Raw genomic sequence first — 27560 nt, 5'->3', positions numbered from 1 at the left:
TAAGTACATGGGTATTTTGGACATTTTCATGCCTTCTTTTAGAAGATTTTTCCGGAGAGAGTCTATTTACAACTATGTCATAAAGTTCATGGGAAATGATTGCAATTACCAAACTTTAGGGGAGGTTTCAACATAGTCAGGAACTTTAGACGAGGTTTCAGCAATTTACCCTAAAAATTAATACAATTTTATCTAACAATACATAACAAAAAGAAAAAAAACAATGATTGGTTTAGATTTACTTTCGCTTTGCTCAATTAAAAATATCATAAAGGTAGGGGTGATCATGGGTCGGGCCGGGCTTTGCACTTATGATAAGGGCTATAGCTTAGGCTTGGGCCTAACCCGGCTTGGGGTTCTGGGCCCAAAAGATAAGCCCTAGCTCAGGTCTATACGGGCCCGGCCCAGCCTGGGTTGGGCTAGATTTTGTGCCAAATCTTTCATATATAAAACATTACATATATATAATATTTTATATTAAATGACATAACATGCATATAAACTTATTTTATACATTATATAATATAAACTATTACATATAATATAAATTATACATGTCATGTTATAATATTTATATATAAAATATATAATCTAATGTAAAATAACATGTATACATATGCATACATTATACACAAAATGTGTAAGTTTAAATATATGCGGGTCGGGTCGGGCCTGAAGTTTTAAGCCCAAGCCCAGCTCTAAAATTTGCGGGCTTGAACAAAAGTCCCAGGCCCAAGCTCAGAATTTTTGGGTCGGGCCGGGCCGGGCTGAAATGATCACCCCTACATAAAGGTCCTTTAACATAGATTTTAGTTTAATAAGCCTGTGCATCTCACGGGCCCCACTAGTATATATATTAAAACACAACAATCTAGAAAATTTCTCTTTTTTTTTATTTTTTATTTTTTTATTCCATGCCATTTTTTAAACAACCAATGAGATGTTCTCCTTCCCAATAAAAAAATTACCTAAAATCTCTCTCTCTCTCTCTCTCTCCCCCTCCCCCCCCCCCCCCCACACACACATGTTCCCAATAACCTAAATAATATCTTCTCCTAAATTTTCTCCTAAACTACTTCCCCCCATTATCCCCCACTTTCTCCTAAATTATCTCAAATTCCTATTTATCCTCTCCCCCACATTTTATCTATAACTATATAAAAAAAGTTTGAGTTAAAAAGTTTAAAAATTATTTAAATATTCTAACAAAATTATATAATAACCTTAAAAAATTATTAGAACACAAAAAAAATAATTATAATCGATTTAATAATATTCATATTATTAATAATTTTATAATTTTACAAAATTCATCATGAAATTATGTACTAAAAACATAAATTACGGTTTTCCAGATTATTAATGTTATTCAAATAATAAAAATTTAACACAATTATTATTTAAATATTTCAAGAACTTAATATCTTAAATAATATATTATTAGAAATAGATAAATGATTATATAACAAAATATTTAATATTATGTAATAACTTTAAAAGAAATAAAATTCCAATAATGAAAAATTTTAAATATTTTATATATTATTTCAATATTTAAATAACAAAATGTTTTAACTAACGAAATATTTAACATAACTAGATTTTAAATAGTTAAAATATTGAAATAAAAAAATTTCTTAGAACTAGAAAAATAATTATAACATAATATTCAAATTAATAATAATTAAGTAATGAGATTATTCTATAACGAGATTATTAAATTCAGATTAATATTTTCAAATTTATATTATGTTACATAACATAATTATAGCATAATATTCAAATAATTATAACATAATATTAAAATTAATTATAACATAATATTTAAATTAATAATAATTTAAATAATGAGATTATTAAATTCAAATGTATACTATGTTATAACATATTATTCGAATTAATATTATGTTTTAATTAACTAGAAAAATAATTCTTATTAATGAGATTATTTTACAATAATAGTATAAATTATAACTAGCGGAGGGGCCCCTACAGAATTGCACCATATTGCTATTTGCTACATTAAAAAAGACAATGCTTTTTTAATAAGAATTATAATTATAAGTACCCAAGTCTTAAAACTCATAAAAGAAACCATCGTTACTCATTTTTTAAATATTGTTTTAGAAAAGCATCTCATATAAAAGAACACGATCATACAATGATAGTTTTAAGTTTTACTTCATTACTGTCATTTGTTTCACATCGAGAACTCCCGATTGACCTAGATAGTACGACCATTTGTCCTGAGAATCGTCTAGGCAACCGGTTTCGTTTTACATACAGTGATAGTTCTAACTTTTACTTCATAGCTGTCATTGTTTCACATCGAGAACTCCCGGTTGACCCAGATAGTACGACCATTTGGCCTGAGAATCGTCTAGGCAACCGGTTCCGTTTTACCCCCAAACCCGGTTCCTAGCCAAAAATCGTTAAATTAGTCAATGACCCCATTGACCTGGGCGGTCAACCCGTTCAACGGTTTTTGGCCATTTTTTATTTTTTGTTATTAGAAGTTAGAATGGGCCATTCGTTCAAAGAAGACGATTGAACCGTCAACCTGGAAACCGGTGCTAGAATGGTTCCATTTCTGGGCCATTTTTTCTAGATGTCAATAATTAGATGAAATTACTTTGTAGTCATAGTCATGGGAAGGGTGGACATTGCAAGGGGTTCCAAAACCTTGAAAGATAAATTCCAAAGTGACCTTAAACACAAAAAAATGGCGGTAAATCCACCAAACTGGAAAACCAAGGAAAAAAATCAGAAAATCGAGTCCAAAGTTTCGCTATGGGACTTGTTAAACATACATTCAATCAAAGAAAGACCAAAACACACAAAAGGGAAGAAGAAGACCCTAGACCGTTTTGGAAATAAAATGGTGGTAAACCCTAAACTGTTTTTGGAGGATCTTGAAGAAGAAGACCAAACACATAAAAAAACAAAGCAAAAGCAAAAAATGAAAAAGAAAGGAACATACCGCACACACTCGAATAAAGCCAACAGTAGAAGACACCTTTCGATATTGAAAATCCAAAAGCACAAATAACCATGGTTTTCGAACCACCATTGACCCGGATGGATGAACATTTTGGCCCAAGAACCGTCCAAGCAACTAGTTCCATTTTACCCCAATCCCGGTCCCTAGCAAAAAACCATTGAATCGATCAATGACCAATTGACTCAGGCGGTCGAACTGTTGAACCGTTGACCCATTCAATGGTTTTAACTGTATTTTTATTTTTTTAATTGGGAACCGTCCAAGCAACCGATTTTATTTTATCCCAATCCCAATCCCTAGCCAAAAACCGTTGAATCGGTTAATGACCCATTGACCGGAGTGGTCAAACCATCGACTCGTTCAATGTTTTTTGGCCATTTTTTTATTTTTTTTATTTTTGTTGTTAGAATGGGCCATCCGTATAAATCGAATGGTCGAACTGTCAACATGAAAACCAATGGGTAGAACGGTTTCGTTTTCGGGTCGTATGAGTCACACGCTCAAATAACATAACACGTATGATACTGCTTAATGGGCCATCCATTCGAACTGAACAATCGAACTGCCATTTTTTTATTGGAAACCGTCCAAGCAATCGGTTCCATTTTACCACAATCCCGATCCCCGACCAAAAACTGTTGAATCGGTCAATGACCCATTGACCCAAGTGGTTGAACCGTTGACCCGTTTAATTGTTTTTAGCCTTTTTTTAAATTTTTTATTAGAATGGGTCATCCTTTCGTACTGGACGGTCGAATCATCGACCCAAAGACCGGTGGCCAGGATGGTTCCGTTTTCAAGTCGTATGGGTCATGCTCTCAAATGACATAACACGTATGATACTGCTTAATGGACCTCACACGCGTATGGTACTGCTTAACGGGCCATCCCTTTGAACTGGACGGTCGAATCTTTGACCCAAAAACCAGTGGTCAGAACGGTTTCATAATTTTTATTGTCAAAATGGGTCATTCGTTCAAATTGAATGACTGAACCATCAACCCGAAACCGGTTGCATATATATATACATGTATATATGTTCCTTGTTAGGGTCGTCTCTGCCACGTCTGAGATGGCAGTGGCAGGTGGCCGTTGGAGGGCGACTGTCATGTGTCGGACCCCTAATCAGTCAGGTGCGCCGCCTCCGTGTACGGGCTTCCTGGGCGTCAGGTATGGTTGTTCAATCAGGCGAGTTGGAGCCGAAGTGGTGTGCGAGGTGGTCTTGAGTTCAGATAAAAGTATGGCCCGAACTGCCCCTGGGTGGGCAGTTCGGGTTTTTTGCCTTTTGTGCTCCTTGTAAGGTTCAAGATCTCGGAGGGAGAGCTCGAGTTCCTCTTTGGGGAGCTCAACACTCTTCAGCTCGGAGCTCGGGTTTGTAGGTTCACCCTTTGGGGGAGCTCGGGTTGTGGGCCCGCTGCCGTGCCGAGCTGGCACTCTACCAGGGCACTCTCGATTGCTTCTAAGTGTCGTATGGCCAAGGGGTTGGGTCAAATCTCCCTCCATCAATTGCTCCCCACTCCCTATGCCTAGGGTCCTGACCCGATGCGGGGAGTTCATGGGATGACAGGTAGATTTACCTCAGGACACTTTGGCCTTGGGTTGGAACTTCTCCGGTCTGACCTGTTTGTGTTCTTGGCTCAACCAGGGTCAGCTTGGTTTGGCCAGGGGTCAATTCCGGGTTGCGTGTAGCTTACGTGCGTAAACGATTTTGAATGTAAAAAATGCACGCCAAGCTAGCTTTTTCTCGGGGGGTGCGCAACCGACTTCATGGGGAGTCGTTGGATGGTTTCGATCTTGGTCGTTGATGCACGAGTACGGTGGCTATAAATAGTGGGGGGGCCCTGGTCACTTTCCTTCGCCATCCTTCAGCATTCGTTCATTGAGTTCGCGTCTCGGGCTATCAGCTCGCGTCACTTTTCATAGTCCAGTAGCTTTTCCTGGTGAGTTCTCAGCCTTCTCTTTGTTTCAATGTCTAGTTCGGGTAGTTTAGGTAGTCTCCTGGGGGGTCCGATGCTGGTTATACAAACCGAGCTACTGCCCCCGACAGCCTTAGTGAGTCCGAGGCGGGGCCCGAGGTAGAGCTTGAGGAAGAGCTCGGGTTTGAGCCCGTAGGCCGAGTCACCTCGGGTAGTTTAACATCCACCTCCCATCGAGGTCGGGTGCCAGATAAGTTCGGACCTTCCACTATGACGTCCGAGAGGCTTTGGTTCCTTATCGTCCAATACAACCTGCCTGGGGAGTATACTTACTTTTTACCCTTGGGCGACTTTCCTTGGGAGCACGATCTAGATGAGATCGTGATATTTCAAGAGCAGCGTGTTGCCAGGCTGCGCCTTCCCTTTCATCCCCTAATCGTCGAGGTCATGAATCACTTCGGCGTCACTGTAGGTTAGCTTCACCCGAACTCTATCTGCAACCTTGTTGGGACCATCTCCCTTTGCTGTGAGCACTGCCTTCCTTTGGACTTGGAAATTTTTCCACTATTCTCATGCTTAAGAAACAAGCAGGTCCCTTGCCCGAGCATAGGAGGGCATACTACTTGTCACCTCGCCCGAGCTTCAAGCTCTTACAGGATCTCCCAAATAAGGTCCTAGCATGGAAGCAGGACTACTTTGTGGTTCGAAGTGCTACGGGGTGGCCATTTCCTACTGAGTGGGGTTTGGCCGCTCCTGACCCGATGTCGCATTAGACGAAGATACGGTGAAGGGCCTCTAGGACTGGGCCTGGCAAGGGCTCAAATGCAAAGTCTACCTGATGGAGGACAAGCTTATTCAGGCCGGTTTCTTGCTTAGACGAAGATACTCTTGCTTTTGCTTTTATTCCCGTCTTCTGATGCCGAGCTCCTTTCTGCAGGTGTTATGGAGGCAGAGAAGACTCGTGGTGTGAACTTGTTTGTTGGCATGAAAAGGAGGAAGTGAGATGCTAAGCGGGTCCGCGCCGATCCTTCCCGGGTTGCGAAGCCCGAGGCACCGAGAATGGAGCCTCCTGGGGAGCCCCGAGGCGAGTTAATAGTAAGGCTATGTGCCCGATCTGTTCTCCGCCCGGGTTAGTTAACATAGGCTGAATTGGGCCCTGGGCTATGCACTGAGCTTACGGTGCCAAGGTCATCTTTAGCTCGACATTCTGGGCCTTAAGGTGTCGAGGTCCTTGTTAGCTCGGCATCCTAGGCCTTAGGGTGCCAAGGTCTTTTCTAGCTTGACATTTTGGCCCTTTGGCTCTGGTAGTGGCTTCATGGCCTGCTTAGTTTGAAAATTTATAGGTAAAGTCGTCTTAAGTTGACGGTGTTCCATACCCGGGGTATTTGTTTACCTTCCAGGGTCTCAAGCTCGTATGCTCCCCAAGTACTCTCTTTACTCGGTAGGGTCCTTCCCAGTTTGGCCTGAGTTTGCCAACGCCGGGCTCAGGTACCATGATCTTGCGGAGGAACAGGTCACCGATGCGAAAGTTTTGTTTCTTAACTCTGGCGTTGTAGTATCGAGCTACCCTTTGCTGGTACGTTGCGGTTCCGATGTATGCGAGGTCCCTCACCTCGTCAAGTAGGTTGAGGTTGGTACATAGCTCGTCGTTATTAATATTGTCGTTGTATGCTTCCAACCGAAGTGAGGGTATTTCGATTTCGACTGGGATGACTGCCTCTGTGTCGTAGGTGAGGTTGAAGGGAGTTTCTCTAGTGGCGGTCTTCTCTGTAGTTCGGTATGCCCATAGGACGCTAGGTAGCTCGTCTGCCCATAACCCTTTAGCTCGGTCTAGCCTGCCTTTTAGTCCGCGGAGGATAGCTCTATTCGTGACTTCTGCCTGACCGTTTGCTTGTGGGTGCGCAACCAACGTGAAGTTTTGTCGGATCCCCATGCCTTGGCACCACTCTTGGAATTTGATGTTCTCAAACTGCTTGCCGTTGTCGGAGATCAGCACCTGAGGTAGCCCGAAGCGGTATACTATGTTCTTCTAGAAGAAGTTCTGGACGTTTCGAGTTGTGATGGTTATGAGAGTTTCAGCTTTAACCCACTTGGTGAAGTAGTCTACTACCACTACTAGGAACTTCCTTTCTCCTATTGCTAGCGGGAATGACCCGAGTAGGTCGATACCCCATTGTGTGAAGGGCCATGGGCTGGTGAGGTACTTGAGGTCGGCGGCGGGCTAATGGTGAATATTGGCATGCTTTTGGCACTTCTCGCACTTCTTGATTAGCCCGACGGCGTCTGCTTTCATTGTTGGCCAATAGTACCCCTATCGTAGTGCCTTTTGAGCGACGGTCCTGCCCCCCAGGTGTCCTCCACATAGGCCTTCATGAATGTTGCGTAGTACGAGCTCGACTTCGGGAGGTCGCAAGCAGCGCAGGTAGGGGAGTGTGTAGGATCGGTATAGTCGTCCATCTATCATGACGTACTTGGCTGCCTGGCGCTCTACCCTCCTAATGGCGTTGCGTTTTGCGGGGAGGGTTCCATGTAGCAGGAAGCTCACGAGTGGATCAATCCAGCTCGGTTCTGCTTAGGCGATAGGAGCAACCTCCTCTGCCCCCTGGAGAATGATAGGCCGAGGTAACTCCTCTATGTACACAGTTCTCATGGTGTTGTCATTGGTGCTGGCTAGCCGGGACAAGGCACTGGCCTCAATGTTCTCTGACCTCGGGATTTTCTTGATGAAGTGTGATTGGAAGCTAAGTAGTGCCTCTTTTACCTTTGCCAAGTAGGCAATCATAGCTGGCTCGCGGGCTTTGTATTCCCTGGTAACTTGGTTGACCACGAGATGGGAACACTGCAGATAACTATGTATTTTGCCTTTACCTCTTGCGCCAGAGCTAGCCCTACTATCAACGCCTCGTATTCCACCTCATTGTTGGATGCCGCAAACTCGAAGCGTAGCGCGTACTCCAGTTTCGTGCCACTCGAACCGCGAAGAACTACACCGGCTCCGCTGCCCTACTGATTTGAAGAGCCATCTACGTGAAGGATCCAGGGCTCTTCGTCCCAGTTCACGCTCGGCCTAACCAGGAGAGATACCGAACTAGGTGCAACCTCATGGGGCTCGGACTCAACCGGCCTAGGAGCACTGAGTTCACCCGAACTGGGAGCCTCGTGCTAAACCGGGCTAAGGGCCTCGAGCTGAACGTGCATTCTATAACAAAATCTGCCAAGGCTTGAGCTTTGATAGCGGTTCGAGGCTTGTACTGGAGATCATACTCACTGAATTCGATGGCCCACTTCGTCAATCTTCCAAAGACCTCGGACCTGAGTAATACTTGCCTCAAGGGTTTGTCGGTGAGGACGATGATGGTATGAGCTTGGAAATACGGGCGGAGTTTGCGGGCTATAATGACTAGCGCATAGGCTAGCTTTTCTATCTCTGGATATCTTGTTTCTGCTCCCTTCAATATCTTACTGACATAGTAGATGGGTCGTTGGACCCGATCTGCTTCCCTTATTAGTATCGAACTAACCACTTCATTGCTTGCCGAGAGGTACAGTTCTAAAACATCGCCCTCTTCGGGCCGGGTCAACACTAGGATGCTGGCGAGGTATTTCTTGAGCTCGTCAAATGTGAGCTAGCAGTTCGGGTTCCACTCGAACCCTTTGCCTTTTGTTGCCTTGAAGAAGGGCAGGCAACGGTCTGCTGACTTATACATGAAATGACTCTGAGCGGCTATCCTATTGTTTAGCCTCTGAACCTCTTTTACTTTTCAGGGTGGTCTCATATCTAGAATGGCCTTTATTTTGTCCGGGTTGGCCTCAATACCGTGCCGGTTGACGATGTACCCTAGGAACTTACCTAAGGTGACACTGAAGACACACTTGTTTGGGTTTAGTTTCATGCTAAATTGACGCAGAATTTGAAAGACGGAACGCAAGTCTTGTATTAATTCATGCGAAAACTGTGTCTTGACAACCATGTCGTCTACATAACATTCTATCTTCGTGCCAATTAAGGGCCGAAACAGCTTATTCACGAGCCTTTGAAAGGTCTCCCCAGCATTTTTCAGTCCGAAGGGCATAACCTTGTAGTAGTACAAGCCGAACTTGGTTATGAAGGTGGTTTTTTCCTCATCGGACAGGTCCATCCTGATTTGGTTGTAGCCCGAGTAGGCATCCAGGAAGCTTAGCAACTCGTGTCCCGAGGTCGCGTCCACTAGGCGGTCGATCCTGGGGAGGGGGAAGCAATCTTTTGGACAAACTCAGTTCAGGTCGATGTAGTCGACGCACATGCGCCACTTGTCGTTTGCCTTTTTTACCAGAACTGGGTTGGCTACCCAGCTCAGGTAATGAACTTCCCTTATGAAGTCTGCTGCGAGGAGCTTCTCAACCTCCTCATCGACCGCCCTCTAGCGTTCTAGGGCTAAGTTGCGTTTCTTCTATCTAATGGGTCTGACTATAGGGTTAGTATTGAGCTTGTGAGTTATGAGCATAGGGTCTATGCCGGGCATTTCTGCCGCGGACCAAGCGAAAACATCTAAGTTACTGAGTAAGAAGTGTACCAGTTCGAATCATAGGGGTTCTTCAAGGGATGCTCCGACCTGAAGTAATCTGGCGGGGTTCTCTGCCGAGACAGAGATGGGAACAGTTTCCTCTATTGGTGCAGTTTGCTCCTCGTTCTGTTTCATATGTCGCTCCAGTTCGAGGTCGCTGGTTTCCTTGGCCTTTCCCTTGAGGGCGGCAATGTAGCACTTGCGGGACTCGAGCTGGTCGCCCCGCACTACCCCAATGCCAAAGTCCGTTGGGAACTTCATGCCCAAATAGTAAGTGGACACCACAACTTTTAAAGCATGGGTGATCGGCCGACCTACTATGGCATTGTAGGGGGAGGGGGTCGCGACCACCAAGAAATCGTGACTGAGTCTTACCGTGCTAGGCCACATGCCGACTTCCACAGGTATTGTGACCTTTCCCAGGGGTCTGACTCTTCTCCGCTGAAGCTGACCATCGGGGTGTTCGCGGGCTTCAAGTCACTCTCTCGGAACTGGAGCTTGTCGAAGGCCGCTTTAAAGAGGATGTCTATTGAACTGCCGGAGTCAATGAGTACCCGCCGGACTTCGAAGTCGTTGATCTTCATCTTTATGACAAGTGTGTCATCATGGGGGTAGTGGACCCCGCGTGCATCATCTTCGGTGAAGAATATGGGGTCTTCCGTCCTAGGCTGCTTTGGGGGATTTTGTTCTTCTCTGGCGGCCTCCCGGGTTGATGCCCGAGCTGTTGCCGAGGTGCATCCTGCTACGATTGATTGTTCCCTGAGCTGCTATGTGGATTGTTCCCCGAACTGGTCTTTCCTCCGGGGGCTGCTTCTGTGGTTCAGTTGGTCGGCTGCTAGACTTGGGAGCATCTCTATTGTGCTCTCCCTGCCGACCTGTCTTATTACTATTATTATTATTATGTTGTACAAAATTTCATAGGTACCCGCGATGGGTAAGCTCCTCTATCTCATCATGGAGATTATTACAATGCTCAGTGCTATGACCGTGGTCCCTATGGAAGCTGCAAAACAAGTTTTTATTCCTCTCGTTCGGGTTTTCCTTCAGACGAGGTGGCCACTTCACATATAGGGCATCTTTGATCGTCATTAAGATCTCGGCCCGCTTCATGTTTAAGGGCGTGTAGTCTGCCCGACCTGTTAAGGGAGCTCGAAACGGCTGGCTTGGCTTCGACCCCCGAGCTGGGTCTCTCTTTCTCTTGTCATCTGAGTTGGAGGGATCGCCTTCCCTCTTCCTTTTTTCGATCCCGCCTTCAGTCCTTTGGTTGATCTCCTCCTCTGTTCTTATGAATTTGTTTGTGAGCTTGAGGAAATCGGCTATGGTCGCGGGTTGGTTGACTACCATGTGCCACCTAAATTCCTTGTGTGTTATGCCCCTCTTGGTTGCCGCGAGCTATACTGCGGGGTCTAGGCGTAGAATCTGCAAGCATGCGTCATTGAACCGTTTGATATAGCCCCGAATGGACTCTCTTTCCTTCTGGGCTATTCCGAGAAGGCTCTCCTCGATGCAGGGGCACCACTTGCTGGTAACAAAGTGTGCAGTGAAGGCCTGCACGAACTGGGTACAGCTTCTTATTGACCCGGGGGCCAAGGTTCCTGTACCAGGTGCGGGCTACTCCCCTGAAGGTTGTAGTGAATGCCACACACATACAAGACTCACTGGCCCTTGCCAGGTGCATTTGGGACTGGAAAGCATCGACATGGTCATTGGGGTCAAAAAACCCGTCATACTTGTCTAGAGGAGGGAGTTTGAAATCCTTGGGCATGGGGACTACAAGGAGTTCTGATGACAGGGGGAAGGACTAAAAGAATAGGGGCAACTTTTACCTCGTCCGAGCTTGTTTCTTCTTTACCTAGGAGCTCGGGCAGGATGCGGGTGGTAGTTCGGTGACTTTGTCGGCGTCTTCGCTGTTGCTTAGAGGGCCTGGTGTTGGCGCTACTTGGCTCGGTGTTGCCAAGGTTGGTCGGCCCAGACTGCTGGTAGTCTGATGCCAAGATGCCGAACTGGTTCTCTGTGAGCGGGAGCTTGAACTTATAGTGACGAGGTGCTGACTTGACTGGTAAGGAGGTTCTTGATCCGTCGGTGTGCTGCGAGACGGGGGTGATTAGTTTTTCCCTCCTGCTTGGGGATGAGGCCTGGCTCTTGGAGGGGTCCTGAAGTTGGGAGGCTCCTCCTCGGTGAGGGCACCTGCCCTGAGGGGAGGGCTTGGCCAGCTTCAGAGCAGGGTGCCGAGGTGGGAGTTGTGGTAGGTTAAGAGGCAGTTGGGGGAACTGCTGTTGATAGTGATACTGAGAAATGTGGTGCAGTACTTGCTGCTGATGGAGCTGATGTTGCTGGAATTGCTGCATTTGGGCTTGAATTGCCCACATGCACTGCATCAAGTCATTGAATTGGTTTTGGCTAGTCGCCAAAGGGACAATAGTAGGTTCAGCGAAAGTTGTCTCGATAGGGAGGGGAATGGGAACATTCACAGGTGCCACAATGCTTGGTGCATTGAGGCTAGGGATTCCGTCCATTGAGAGGGGGACGGTGAATTGTCCAATGCATACAGTGGCGGGCTAAGGGTGTTCCCCTACAGCATTCAAGTCGGCGTTGTGCCTGTTGCTGCTGGAGGAAGCCATGGAAGCTAAGGTTTCTTTGAGAGAGAGTTAAATGATAAGAGAGGCTTTTTGAAAGGTTCCCACAGACGACGCCAAATGATGATGCGCAATCCGATCGGTCCTAGCTGCCGGTTACCTCGCTTCTGATGAGATTGGAGGAGCCTGAAACAAGGAAGAAAATAGAGACTTCCGGGGAGGAACCCAGTTGGAACACTCCGAAGCTCAAGTTAGTGCTCTTCAGAAGGCAAAGGAAATGGGGAAATTCTGAGACCAGAAAGCGCAAGAATAACATACCTCCTTCCTTGGGAGATGAGGGTCTTTTATAATCACCCTGTACACTTACTTCCATACCTCTGCCAGTTCGGGTATCATTACCTTTGCTAGATTGGGTGTCATTTCCTCTACCAGTTGCCAGTTTGGGTGTCAGAACCTCCACTGTTCCTTGTCAGGGCCGTCTCTGCCACGTCTGAGATGGCAGTGGCAGGTGGCCGTTGGAGGGCGGTTGTCATGCGTCGGACCCCTAATCAATCAAGTGCACTGCCTCCGTGTACGGGCTTCCTGGGCGTCAGGTACGGTTGTTCAGTCAGGTGACTTGGAGCCAAAGTGGTGTGCGAGGTGGTCTTGAGTTCGGATAGAAGTATGGCCCGAACTGCCCTTGTGTGGGCAGTTCGGGTTTTTTGCCTTTTGTGCTCCTTGTAAGGCTCAAGACCTCGGAGGGAGAGCTCGGGACTCTTCAACTCAGAGCTCGGGTTTGTAGGTTCCCCCTTTGGAGGAGCTCGAAACTTTTTTCCTCGGAGCTCGGGTTGTGGGCCCGTTGTCGTGCCGAGCTGGCGCTTCTGCTAGGGCACTTTCGGTTGCTTCCATGTGTCGTATGGCCAAGGGGTTGGGTCAAATCTCCCTCCATCATATAGTATATAATATATTAATAAAATAAACAATTTTTTCAATTTTATTATACTAATTTATTTAATTATTGTATATATAAGCAATTGTATACATCAAAATTCATATAAAATTAAAATTTTAAGTTCTTTTTTTCAATTTTTTTAAATAGATAGGAAAAAATAGCTTTGACCCAGTCCATGGCCCTACTTGGACCAAGGCTTGGTCCATAGGCCCACACAGGCTTGGGCCATGGGCCATGCCGGGCCGACCCCCAAAATTTTCATAGGAAGGGTGGCACGCCACACGGGCCGTGCCGACGACCCACTTTACACCTCTACCTATAAGTTTGAAATGTAAAACCGGCTATCAGAGAATTTCAGAGTTTTATTGATTTTTTTTGGGTAAATTACAAAGACCCCCCTGTACTATTGGGTCTATGACAAAGACCCCTTGTACTTTGTTTTGCGACAAACACCCCTCTGTACTATGACCGTGAGACAAAGACCCCTTCTGTTAGCCTTCCGTCCAAAAAAGCGGTTATAATATTTTTTAATCCCCATGCTACCCTTGTAACATCTAGACGAGAAAAACACTATTCATCTTCCCTGACCTTCCGATACTATCCTTCCGTTCCTTCACCTTTCTCTCTCTCCCCTAATCTTATACGGTTCGAGTTGCAGACACAATCGAGTCTATATCGATTGACTATGGTGGGCTGGCCATTGCAGAGCAGATCAGGAGCGTTAATGGGATTGATGGCCAGGGACGATTGTGGAGTGGTCAGAGCCTTTTAATTCCGTTGTCGTGCACATGCTTCAATTACACTGGTAATGGCATTACGACAGTTTATTTATCGTATTTAGTGCATGCAGGGGAGAGCTTTAGCAGCATCGAAGCAACGTATGGTATGACTGTAGCAAAGTTGGTGGCCGTTAATGGGTTAACACATCCATCCTTCAAACTTCAAAGCTTCAACACACCCATTGTTGAATTTAAGACGGCAAACGAGCAGTAGTGCAGAACATCAACAGTTTGGTCGGATCAGAGGATCTGCAGGTGGTGGAGCATTACTTCCTACCGATAAATGCATCGTTCTGCAACTGGAGAGCGAATTCATTAAGATAAGTATCCTGCAACCATCATTTCCAATACGTAGACATGCTCTGCTGCTTTAGTTTGAGATAAATTTTTGTTGCTACTTAGTTCATGAAAAGGCAAAAAAAAAAAACCAAAATGAGTTTGTTGGAAATCTTGTTAACTCCCCTTATGGAAGTGGTAAAGTGCGTACTAATGTCTGTCGAGAGCCCTAGAAGAACCAGGCAGGTCTCACCGCGCCATGGGTTGCTCCTCCTCCCTTCCAGAAAGCACGTCTTCTGGACGGTTGGATGGTTTCAATTCTGATAATGTTGAAGCAACTGACTCAACAAATTTACGAGTGAAGCTGGTGCTTTTAGGGGACTCTGGTGTTGGCAAAAGCTATATTGCTCTTCGTTTTGTTCGTGGACAGTTTGATCCATCATCCAAAGTGACTGTTGGAGCTTCATTTTTATCAGACAGTAGCATTGCAAGATTCTACAACAGTCAGGTTTGAAATATGGGACACTGCAGGGCAAGAGAGATATGCTACACTGGCCCCCCCTTTACTACCGAGGAGCTGCTTGCCTTCGTTGCTTCACTCTCATCCGCTCTACCTCGCACTGATCTTCCTCCGCTGCCTTGTCTGTTATCTGTCTTCCTTCATTCGCTACCTCTCACTACCTCTCTCAATCCCATCCACTAGCAATCTTCACTGCACTGCTCTTCCACCTTGATCCGCTACCTCTCGCTCCAGTTGCAGTAGTTGTGTATGGCATAACAAATCCACAGTCATTCAACAAAGCTCAGTACTGGGTTAAGGAGCTACAAAAACATGGGAGCACCAATATTGTCTTGGCTTTGGTAAGGAACAAAGCTGATCTCCAAGAAAAACGAGAAGTATCCATTGAAGATGGTATGAACCATGCATAGAAGAATGGGATGTTCTTTATTGAGACATCTACAAAGACAACAGATAATATTAATCAGCTATTTGAGGAAATTGCTAAAAGGTTGCCTCGTGCTCCCTCTTCATGATTGCAGAAAGGACACCAATTGCACTACAGATTACAGAATTCCAATACCTCTCTTTCTTCTGCACTGTACTTCTGAATTTGTTTATATCGTGACTTACCCTGTTATCTTTGATCTATTTATAATGGGTTTTCGGTATGATTAAAAAAAAAATGTCTGTCAGGAAGCAGATTGGTTATATTTTTCATTACAGAAGGAACATGAACAACCTTAATGAACTCACATAAATCTTAATTTCGAGGAGAGATCATACACAACAACTATTGAGTGCAGCTCAAACGAGAGGAGAGGAAGCCAATCGGTCGGTAATGCAAACCTGGGTAGAAAGAGCGGATGCCATATTAACACAAGTTCATAGTTGGTTTCCTAACCCTGAAAATGCAGAGAGAAATAACAGTGAATGTTTTATTGGATATTGTCCTGTTTGTTACGTTTTTAGTGAAAGAGCAGAGTTGAAGATAGTGGAGATCAATTCTCTAATTGGCGAAGCAAAACTGTTTATGAATGAGAGTTGAAGATAGTGGAGATCAATTCTTCCGTCCTTTCATTTCGGAGAGTTGGGAGAGAGAAAGAATGAGAGAGGACTTTGAGGGAGGGGAAAAGAAGATAAGAAAGGAAAAACCATAGGTTAAATAGGTTTTAAGAGAAAAAGGGCAAAAAAAGAAAATAGAAAAAGTTTATTGGGATATTTTGGTAATTTAGTGTATTCCATCATCTTACTATAATTTAAATATATATCCGTCTCTTACTATAATTTTCCCTATTTAAAAATAGATTTTTAAATAAAAAACAAAAATAACTGCGTCGGTACAACTTTGCTTTATTACGCAGTTCCCACTAACATGAACAGCACGCACAACGCACCACCTGCCCTTTGCCTCGTATAAAACATAAGACAAATCAAAGCTGTCTTTGATTCATCGTTGTTCAGAGAGAGAGAGAGAGAGAGACGAAACGATGCCGGAAAACCAGGTAGAGGACGACGATGACGAGGGTTTCGGAGACTTCAAGTTCGTGTCGCCCTCTGATCAACCACTCAGCTTCAGTCAAAACACAAGAGTAGATGACAATTGGGGGGATTTCATGGACAATTTCTCCCAGAAGCAGGATTCCATAGGAACTTCACTTGGATTTGAGCCATATAATGGCTTTCACACTCAAAACCCTACTGGTTTCCTTCAAACCGAGAAAAGCTTTGATCCTTTCGGTTTTTTGTCGGGTCATTCGACAAAAGTCCCTGAAGCTGACTCGAACCTTGGTGAAGACGGGAAGCATTCGGCTTCGCCTGTTTCTGAGAAACGGTGGGAGAAGCCTCGAGGAGCTTTGCCTCTTTCGTTTTTTGGAGAGGAAGATAGAGAATCCGATTCTGTTGATTCTTCAACAAATGCTGCTATGGATATGTTTTCTCCTAAACCGGCTGCTCCTGTCAATATTGGATCAAGCATTGCTCTTACTGATCTTCTCGTGAATTTGTACAGTCAGGTTGATCAGATCAGAACTGAAAATGGCTCGACTTCCAATTTTGTAGATGAAAACAGTGACTTTGATGACGAGGGGTGGGAATTCAAGGATGCCTTCTCTGAAAACAAGGTTGGAGATAACAATTCCTCAGTACAGGTGATTTTTATTTATCTCTTTCTCTTTTTTTTTTTTTTTTGATCTTTCGCGTTTACTTTTTAAGCCGTTCGTGAGTTCTGTTAAGTATAAGTTGATTATCTTTTCATTTGGTTTTCATATTTCTAAAGTGTAAACTTCTATGCTAGGCAGAAAAGGCTCATGATTTATTCGAGGTTCAAGTGGAAACAACAAAAATCGATTCACAATTTCAGGTGAGTATTGTTCAGTTTCCAGTTATGATGGATACTGCCTATCTTTTGGCAGTAATGGCTGTCTTACAGTTGCATCGAGGGATCATTATCTGAAGATTACAGAGTATAGGACCTATTTAAATCTCCCTCACGTTTTCACGGCGTCCTATATGCAGTTTGCTCACTTTAAATGTGTTTATACTTCTTGTAAGATGTGATCAAGTAGGTTCTTTCTGGGTAATCAAGTCTGATGCCTTTTTACTTATCACAAGGTTAACGGGGAAAGATTGGAAAATCCCGAAGAATCTATACATGTATCTGGATTTAGCAACGGACAGGAGTTGTGTGAATTTTTTGTTAAAGAAGATGGGTTTTCCCATAACAAGTCTGCTGATTTTGACGATGGACTCGGGTTTGAGACAAGTTTTTTCATTCAGAATGGTTCTATCTTGGTTTCAAACACCCAATCCAAGCAGATTATAGCTGTAAATGGATCAAATTCTCATTCTGTCAATGGGGATATCAATTCTGTTGACAATTACTGGGACTTCAAGGATGCTTTTTCAGAAAATGGAACTGTAAATGGCTCTTCTGAGAAAAAGGTAGGTAAATTTTCATTTGCTTATTATTGCCACTAGCCAAATTAAACTTTGAAAAACATATACATTTTTTGGGTTTTAGGAAGAACAACAAGGTGCTGGTCATTCTGGTGCTGGAGTGGAAGTACTCGTTTTTGACAGTGAAACCCAGGTGGATAAAAAGGTAATAAATTTTTCATTTGCTTATTATTGCCACTGGAAAAAATTAAACTTTGAAAAACAATTACATTTTTTTGGGTTTTAGGAAGAACAACAAAGTGCTGATCATTCTGGTGCTGGAGTGGAAGTGCTCATTTTTGACAGTGAAACCCAGGTGGATAAAAAGGTAATTAATTTTTCATTTGCTTATTATTGCCACTGGCCAAAATTAAACTTTGAAAAGCATATACATTTTCTGGGTTTTAGGAAGAACAACAAAGTGCTGATCATTCTGGTGCTGGAGTGGAAGTACACATTTTTGACAGTGAAACCAAGGTTGATATAATTTGTTTTATTTCTTCTATAAAATTTGGTGCTTCATGCATGATATTTTTAGTTGTATTTGTAAGAGATGAGGTATTTGAAATTCCAAGGATTTTTACTGAGTTACAGCCTCATTTAATAGTCCCACAAGAAATTATTCAAATCTTGCATTTTAGATTCCCTCTTCATCTTTAAGATATTCTGTGCGTGTCTCTACCAGCAAGCACACACGGACACAGAAGTATGCATCAAAAGCAACTGACAACATCTTTTAGTATACAAGAAAAGATAAATTGAGAGATTATACAGTGCACTATTTTCATCATAATCATCTAAGCCTTGTCCCAACTGTATGGGGTTGGCTACATAAATATTGTCTTTCATCATTCCATTCTACAAAGTGTAGTACAATAAAGTGTAGTTTATGTTATACAAAATACTAATGCTTCTTTTTTAACATAAATCATTAAAAAAAAAGAGTTTCTGTTTTAACATACTTATCATATGGAGATGTAAAGGAACAGAGATGATTCTTACACAGCATCTGTTACATATGAATGTTATAGGTCCTCAGGTGTACGAATTTCTACAGCTTATATTAACAACTTATTATTAACACAGACTATTTCCTTTTAACATGTAAATCAGCATGTTATGTATTATTCTTGTGCAAATCGATACAGGACAAGTATGATGTCATTAATGGAACTGAGATTGCAGGATTTAGTGCTTGGTGCATTGGTACACAATATGAAGGTTGAGTGGGTCATTTGGTAATGATGGACCATGGACCTTTGGAACTTAGACACATCATTAGAGAATGGATTGTTTGTTAAACAGGAACTGGGTTACAAGGTCTGCCAATGTTTTGCCAGACGCCCTAGCTTGGGAATGAGTGATTGGAGGGCCTCTTTGGGAGGTTATAGATTTGGGCTGATTGTATTGGTCCTCTACTGTATTTTAAACTTTCTATTTTCTTTGTTTGGTCAGTGAGGGGAACTGTTTTTTTGGTATTGTTCCCTTCTCATTACTCAAATGGAGGGGATTCCATTCGGAATTGTTCCTTCTAGGGTTGTCAAATCTAGAAGAAATTGTGATTAGTAACTTTTAATTGAGGCATACCCCTCTCTCTTTCTCTCATTTTGATTATGAAAAAGGGATTACATTAAAAGAGACAGAGAAAAGGGACAGAGATACAAAGCCTTACTAAAAGAGAAGAGGTGAAAAAGAGGGACCAGGTGAACAAAAAAAATTCAGAAGAGGGATGGTTGTGACCAACAGGCCTTTGCAAGAAAGTCAAATAAAGAAAACCATAAAAAATGGCACAAATGGATTGAAGGTCAAAAATACAAGCTAGTATTGAACTCTCACTCTTAGCAAGGTAATCTGCAATAGTATATGCCTATGCTGACATTCGAACAAGATGTCAACTTATTGGCAAGGTTCAAATTTCAACATGATATTCCTCCTATTGGGTGTATCATATCGTATTGGCAGGGTGTTGATACTCTAAATAAAGGGGTTTTTGAAATTTGGATGTTTTTAGGGAGTAGGCAGGCCTAAGACTGATCCCCGACCTATTTTTGAAAAAAAAAAACCAGAAAAACTATGTGTGCATGGTTCAAAGTGTTGATACACCCCTTCCGGTGTATCATGGTGTATTGATACTTTGAACCTTGCTTATAGGTCATGAAATTCTGATACAATGCGAGTGTTTCCATAACCTCACAACATATAATAGTGGAGTCACATTCTGTCACCAGCTCTCAGGCTCGAGAATGGGAAAGTTAGGATTTGGGATTTGGAGCTACAGCTCAAGATTATGGAGCTACAGAAATGAAAAGAGGAAATTTAAATGGTTGACCAAAGACATGGAAGTTCAATGCACATGGATAAGGAGAAGTGCAAACTCTTTTGCAGATGGCTTAGCTAGACAAGGGGTGAATAGGAGTTCTGTTTTTTGGGCTCAGCTGTAATTGTTTTTGTTTTTTGGGTGTCTAGTGACAGTTATGGGGAGTTAAGCTATTTTAGCTCCCTTTCTGTGTATTTTCAGTCTTTAATCATTTAATGAAATCTCTGTTATTGATCCAAAAAAATAAAAATAAAAATCAATTACAAGGTTTTGCTGAAGGGGTGGATATCTGAGGGCTGCTTGATGGAACTGTTGATGGAAGGAATCAAGATATTCCATCTTGTTTGTGGGTTGTAGTTTTGTTATTTGTAAAAATTTAAAAAAAGGAACACATGCAATGCTAGTACTAATTTTCCAAAGAACTCTTCAGATGCTTTCTAAGCCACCTCCTACATGTTTCTGTTTTGGACAAGATGGCTGAAGTATAGAAACATGATCGATAATGAATACCTTCTCTACATTTCAGGCAGGGGGATGGTTAGTCATAAATGCATTGGAGGTTAGGATTCTTTATCTTCTTTAGTCCACTTCCTGTTTCCTGATTTTGTTACTTGTTTAGTTTTTGTTTTACATACATTTAATATTTGTATTGCAGTCTAAAGTTTGTTACAACATGATTTTACACTTCTGTTTCCTTTTAGCAAAAAATTAACAAGTTACCTAACAGGGAAATGGAGGTCAGAGTAGGCATCAGGAAGTTTGGCCCCTGTCCTTTTTTAGCAATGATAATCTGGACTCTGATGATGCCATGTATGTTCAGAATGCATCTTCCTACAAACCAAAAATTTATGCAGGAAACAGCACCAATAGTCACGGTTCCAGTCCACATCTTTCTTTCAATGATCTTATATCATCTTTATATAGTCAGGTTGAACATCCTTCAACTGTTGATACTACTAAAGAACCATTGGAAAATGGATTTAATTCAGCCCAAATGGGCATGAATTCACAATTAGTGAATGGACAAGGTGATGGTATGATTTCGCAATTATTGAATGTACAAGATGATGACATGATTTCACATTTAGTGAATGAACAAGATGATTTCAACAAGAATTCCTGCAAGTTCAAAGATGCCTTCTCAGAAACTAGAGCTGGAGATCAAAATTACAGAATCACGGATACAGATGAAAAAATTACCATGGGATCAAAACTAAGGAACTTTGTGGATATCTACACTAGATTAAAGGATCAAACATGTGCTGTTGCTCTTCACCATCTTGATGGTCTGAAGGTTGGTGAAAATTCATATTTCATATCTTTTTCTTATTTTTGACAATCCTAATTTTGTGAAATGTGGGCACTGCCAGAATGCTCAGAAGGTTGCTGCTCTTTCTGGTGAAGATGGAAAAGCAGTAGAGCTCCTGGAGGAAATCCAGGTTTGTAGTTGAAATTGGTTATTTAGGTTCATTTTTTATTAGTTATGATGCCATTTTATTAAATGAATGAAAGAATGGGTTATATATATAAGGAAAACAGCTAGTCAGGATCTCAATTAGGGTTGGCATTCCCCCAACCCATTTTTTGACCATTGCATTAGATTCGACCCCAGAAAAAGCTTTCCCTACTTCCTCCTTGTTTTGCACTTTTGCTAATGAGTCATCCAAGCCATTAGCTGATCTATACACCCACATAAAGGCCATTTGCAGCTCCCTATTCAAGCACTTCAATTCTTTTATGCTGTTAGTGAAGTTCCATGGTCCTAGATTTTTTATTTATCCAACCAACTACTACCCTCAAATCCTCTTCCCTCACCATGTTATTGCAGTATAGTGACTTTTATGCTGATCTGTACGCCTACTTAAAGGCCATTTGCAGTTCCCTATTCAAATATTTCAATTCTTTTATGCTGTTTCTCAACTTCCACAGCCCTATTTATCCAACCAACTACTACCCTCAATTTCCCTTCCATCATTATGTTTCTGCAATGTAGCAACTTGCCAATCTCGGTCCATGTAGTATGGCTAGCAGTTCAGCATGTGTACAATCTGCATAACGAACTGCTCCAGAAAACTTCCACAGCCCTAGATTTTTATTTATCCAACCAACTACTACTCCTAAATGCCCTTCCATCACTATGTTTCTGCAATATGACAACTTTCCCATTCTCAACCCATGTAGTATGGATAGCAGTTCAGCATGTGTAGAATCTCCATAACCAACAAGTCCAGAAAAGCATACTTAATATTTCTCTTTTTGTTTCCAAATACACTCCTACACCTGAGGGTCCTGGGTTGCCACACTAATATTTGGGTTCATTTTCCTTCTATTAATATATTCCTATTCTATAAAGATATTGACTTGCTTAAAATTTTCATGTATTCTGGATTAATCGTTGAATCTGCAAGGAACACTGTCATTCCTGTAGGAGTTAAAATATTGTGATTTGAATAAAAAAGACCTAAAAGAATAGGGTTTACTGCTTGGCACTGACTCTGCAAAAAATTGTCTTGGTTCTTCATTCTTCCTAATTTCAGGTAGCTTATAAGAATTTGCATATGGAAAATGTGGTTTCTGAAGGAGCATTCTTAGAGGAGCATGCACTAAGAAATATTTGTGTCGATGAATTTATGCAAGAACAGGAGTTTCAAGTGCTTGACAGAGAATACCACTTGTTGAGAAGAATATCATTGGTATGACCCTTCATCTTAGTGAGTTCCATTTGGAGCACACGATTTGTTTGTAGATGAATAGTAGAATACCTCCACTTGTTCATAAGCTGCAATGGATTGCATTCATGCACAAAAGAAGGAATAAAAGAATAAAAATCAAACCCTGTCAAATAAGTTCATCCATTCTTGCGATTTTTATTCTGTTAGTAGGTTTATCCCTTTGATAGGGAACAGATAATTTATATGTCTTTATGTTTCTTTTGGGGTGGTTGGTTCTTGTAAGATTTTTGGAGGGGTGTTGGGTTGGGATTTGGGTTAAAAAGTCTCCCATAGGAAATTGTTTGGGAAGTTGTTGTTCCTTAGCTTTATGTGGAGGTGTTCTCTCAACACCTATCTAGGTTGTATTTGCTTTTTCTTTTTACTTATAAAAAAAAATCTGTTCATATCAATGATGCTGACGATTACAAAAGAAAGTTGATGTTGATGATGCTGCCTTGCTAGGTAGATAACTTTAAAAAACTTTTAATGGTACCAAAACCAAGCCATTTGAACAAGACACCAAAATTAAGGCTTATGGAATGTAAATCTTGATTTAACGCTTCTTTTTTGGTGATAAAAGCCCTCTCTTGAGTTTCCTTTCCTACCTTTAAGGTTTTTTTGTTTTGCATGATATTTCTCTGTTACTGAAGAAAATGTATCCTAGAGCTTCATGGTATAATCATTCCAAAGCCCTTTGAAAGATTTGTTAAGTTTATACGTTAAATAAAACAAGGCAAACCAAATTCTCATTGTGGTTTGTACCAAAATAAAACTTAAACCTGATAATAAGGCACTTATTTAGAGACAGGATGAGATAAGCTCAGTTGCAATGCAGAGAGAGAAAGAGAGAGAGAGAGACTCAATATTCTTCCTCAAGTCTTTCAGATCTGGATCTGGCTACTTATAGTTGCAAATTGCAATATATCAAAGAGGGCCACACCAATTGCACGCTTTGGCCTTTGCATGAGTTCAGCCTAAGCGATGTGGATTCCTTGTATACATATACTTAATAGGAGAAACATAGAAATTGGCCATAATTCACCCAAATTGTATCTAGGGGTGCTCACGGTTTGGTGTGGGCCTATTTTTGAAACCGAACCGGTACTACCGGTTTATGGAAATCCAATAACCGAACCGAAGCTGATCGGTTAACTAGCGGTTTGGTTTGTCGGTATATGTTATAAAAATATATAATAAAAAACTTGAAATATATATATAAATAATATATTATATATTATACATTATACATTATATATAATATATAATGCATTTTTATTAATTTATAATATATAGAAATATATGTATATTGGTTGGTTTGGTTAACTGTGGGTTTTCTATATTGGTTAACTGAAACTGAACCGGTACCTTCGGTTTTTTTTTTAAATATGGAACCGACTGGTTTGGTTTCAGTTTTTTGGTTTTTCTTGCTCACCCCTAATTTTTTCCAGATCATGTAAATCTCATTTTAGATAGAAAATAAATGGTCTTACAGAACTAATATCAAGCTATATGGATTGATCTCAGTTGGGTTCTGGGGTCCTAAGTAAAGGATTCCACAAGTTAATTGAAATTACAATTCTTATTTTAGCTATCCAATGGTATTGAACTTTAATTGAATTGTCAAGATATTTGATGTGCATGTTTCTACTTATAAAAAAAAAGATATTTGATGTGTATACACACTTTCCCTAACCTAACTTGAGCGGTCATGAACAGGCAGAGAAGGATTTGAGCTCAGCAATTGAACTTTTTGAGCATACCTTTTTTGTTCTAAAAATGTTGACCCTGGGGTCTATGGAAGAGCAATCCAATTATGTTACAACATTGTCAAAAATGATCTCAGTTTGTGCTGAAGAATTGAAACACAGTGCCTTCATTTGGAAGCAGTCAATGCAGAAGAACGCGCATAAGAAAATACTGTCTGAACCTCGAGGTATTATTTACTTAATTGCAACAATCCTCTTCTTGATTAGTTTTAGCTTTATGTGTCTTTTCTAATACCGTACAAGTAGTCCAGGCCAGAGATATGTACTTGCCCTTGGAGAAATTTATAGAGTGGTTGAAGTTCTAAGAGTGTCAGCAACAACAGTTCACAAGCCTTGGATACTTTCTAGTCTTGTGAGCCCATCTGATATATTCACTCCTTTAGAGGAGTGCATCGCTTTATGGTCAAATTCAGGTCTAGAAGAAGCTCTCCAGTCTCTATCCAATACAACCAAATGTGGATGTGAAGGAACTGCCCTGACATTGTTAGAATCAATCAAGTCTGTTCGTGATCTTGATGAACTGTCCCTTCAAAACCATCTTCTTGCTCAGTGGAAATCAGTTTGTCAGCTATCAGGATTATCCTTAGCAATGGTACCAGGTAATGATTCTTCAAATTGTGCTTTAGGTTTGGTTCTGCTGTATGTACATTTTTACAGGTATGCAGAAGTGATGAAAACTTTAACCCCCCCCCCCCCCAATAAAAAAATAAAAATAAAAATAAGAAAAAAGATGGTCTGGCTGCTCTTGGTTGGTAACTGGTAAAATTGAATGCTCGGAATCACATCATAAATTTTGGGTTTTGGTACTTACCAGGAGAGACTCACCCAAACAATGATTTTGATTTTTTTTTTTTGAGATAATAACAGATACTTGTTTGTTAAATAGAAATAAACAAATTTAACAAGTCATTTTTTTGTCTGTCCATCAGACCCCTTACAGGTTACCAGTTTCCACGTACATTTCACAAGCTCTTGCTACCTACAAGAAAAACAAGAAAAAACTATTAGTGCCCATTTGCTCCTCCTGTGTTAGGAGAAAGCATGATTTTAGGCCTTGGTGCAAGCCCTAGAAGCAGTTAGTCGTCTTGCCCTGCAAAAGGAAACAGGACTAAAGAAAAAATAAATCCCAGCTCTCCTGGACCTTTTCTTCTTGCCCTAGCAGTATCCCATTTTGAAGCCAACCTAAAATGAGCTTCAAATCTTCACAATGGCTAAAGAGTACAGAGAAATAATTAAGAAAAAGAAATAAACAAAACTTTGTATCCCATTTGTTAGTCTGAACAACTCCAAACAAGTTACCAGCCATTTAAGAAGAGAAACAACAGTTTCTTCCTTTCCTCGTGCAATTATGGTTTTCTTTTTCTTTTTTTCTTCACCTCAGCTTCTACTTTACCATGATCCTCCACCCAACGTTGAATCTCCTTATCCTCTATTCTGCTCAATATCATTTGTGTTTTAGACTTGTTTCAGATCCTCAAAGGGAAATAAAATTCTGCCACTACTCTCTTGAACTCCTTGGAGATTTCCATACCGGCATGCCCACCACCAACTCCAAACCCATCAAGAAAAAAACCAAGGTTTGGCTTGAAATCCTGCAAAGAAAATCCAGTTGGGTAAAACGAGTTCAAATCTAGATTTGGCATCGGCATGAAAGAATTCAACCCCCTTGAAGTAATTCCACTTATCAGCAACTCAAGAGCCAAAAGTGAAGGTATAGCAGTGGAAGAAGAACAAGGGTTAGGGCTGTCTTCGTTGGTGGTGGTCTCAATCTTGGGTACTCGAGCAAATTCGGAGATAGCCTAGAAATCTTGTGTGGATGGGAAAGCCAGGTTGAGGTCTTGCCCTTTCTGGATCTTTAGGTTTTGAGAAGAGGATGTAGAGCTGGTTGGTGGGGTTAGATCAGACAACTTTTTTGAGGAGGATGAAGCTGACGAATTTGAAGATCTCTTGTTCTTTCTTAAGCCTCCTCCAACAGGAACATTTCTGAGAGATCCACCTTCAGTCCAGTACCTTCTACAAGTCTAGCAGAAGTATCTTGGTTGAGTAAGACTATAGTTGTTGTAATAACAGAATTTGGTGTTTGTTGAATTGCACCTTGGACAATTCAAGGCTTGTTCTTTCTGAGTTTTGGCTCTCCTCTCCAACATAGGCCTCCAACATGCATTAGAGACCACCTCCTCCATTGGTTTCACCAGTTCAATCTCCTGGAGCCCAAACAACCCAACAAAAATGAAATGATAAAAATAAAAATCACACACGCATATCTAGATCATAACTCAAAACAACAATGATTTTGATTCTTGACATCCATTCAATTTTACTCGGGTGGCATGTGCCCCAAAAATTGAAGAAATACCTTTCATCACATTTTAGAATTTCTAGTTTTCATATACTTGCAAATAATCTTACTTTGGCTACTATTTTATCAAATTCGCCAGGCATGAAACTTATAGAATGGAATGGGAGAAACTACTTTCTCACGCTTGCAAACTTGTGGGTGAATAGGGTAGCTTGTGATCTTCCAAAATTACCTTACATGGTTGTCAGTCATTGAGGAAGTCGGTGCAGAATGTAAACATATTCAAGCATCTCTATTCAAGTGTTTTTCCATACAGAGCTAATTGGAAGAAACCTGTTTGTTATATGGGAGAAGGAAACTAGGAAAGCGCCCGGGCTTTCGAAGAACGAAAAGGGCTCCATTAGAACAGAATGCACGTGTTGCTATTTCCATTAAAGATGCAGTTTCAGAAAATGTAGCTCCGGTTCCAGATGTTGGTTGTGGTTGCCGAGGCTTGTTTTGATCCGTCGAGGTAATGATTTTTTTACGTAGTTTTCTCATTCTTTCTTGAAAAATGTTGTAGCATGGGTTTTGGAACTTCATTGTTATATTGTATTCATTTTTTGTATAAGATGTCAGTGCTGGGTGCACTGAGACGGTGGGACCAATTAAGATGTACCATTGTAGACTGGGACTCCCCTTCCCTTCCCAAAACAAAAAAGGGAAAAGAAAGAAAACATAACAAATTCATTATTGTTGTCATAGAAAACAATGAAATTTGTGTTGATTCCTCATTTATCCAACTTATCAATGCTCAAAGCAAGAAAGATAATAATTTTTTATAAATGGAAGTATAACTAACTTATCAATTGCCAAAAGGGCCCTCCTATCCCCGTTAATGGGATCCTCGTTGACTTGAATATTTGCAGCAATGAGATTCGTAAGAGTGTTGAGTCGTGGTAACGGGCAATTTGCTCATGTTCTAAATCGGGGAAAACAAGGCAATTTCAATCAATCAAATCTCACAAC

The 27560-nt window shown here is 41.5% G+C and overlaps 1 protein-coding gene and 2 pseudogenes across 5 annotated transcripts; 2 read left to right on the top strand and 1 right to left on the bottom strand.

Moving 5' to 3' along the window:
- The first annotated feature begins 14282 nt into the window (after positions 1–14282).
- LOC148879320 (ras-related protein RABF1 pseudogene) lies at positions 14283–14953 on the top strand (annotated as a pseudogene).
- A 958-nt stretch (positions 14954–15911) lies between these two features.
- Positions 15912–27300, top strand: LOC148879318 (uncharacterized). Of its 5 annotated transcripts, XM_088960829.1 has the most exons (13): positions 15951–16672; positions 16819–16884; positions 17136–17465; positions 17545–17625; positions 17707–17787; positions 17868–17936; positions 20303–20335; positions 20504–21070; positions 21147–21215; positions 22314–22469; positions 24204–24420; positions 24505–24852; positions 26692–27300. In XM_088960829.1, the coding sequence occupies exons 1-13, from the start codon at positions 16013–16015 to the stop codon at positions 26805–26807; spliced, it is 2793 nt and encodes a 930-aa protein (XP_088816955.1). In that variant the 5' UTR covers positions 15951–16012; the 3' UTR covers positions 26808–27300. The 5 variants fall into 5 exon arrangements, with proteins under 5 accessions (XP_088816956.1, XP_088816958.1, XP_088816955.1 ...); XM_088960830.1 differs by lacking the exon at positions 20303–20335 and having other exon boundaries at positions 15912–16672; XM_088960831.1 differs by lacking the exon at positions 17707–17787.
- On the bottom strand, positions 25643–26616 carry LOC148879319 (dof zinc finger protein 1 pseudogene; annotated as a pseudogene).
- Positions 27301–27560: the final 260 nt, after the last annotated feature.

Source organism: Nelumbo lutea, chromosome 1 (genome assembly GCF_056320005.1).
Source record: "Nelumbo lutea isolate HS-2025 chromosome 1, American lotus-T2T, whole genome shotgun sequence".
Lineage (NCBI taxonomy): Eukaryota > Viridiplantae > Streptophyta > Magnoliopsida > Proteales > Nelumbonaceae > Nelumbo > Nelumbo lutea.
This window is presented reverse-complemented; position numbering and strand designations above follow the sequence as displayed.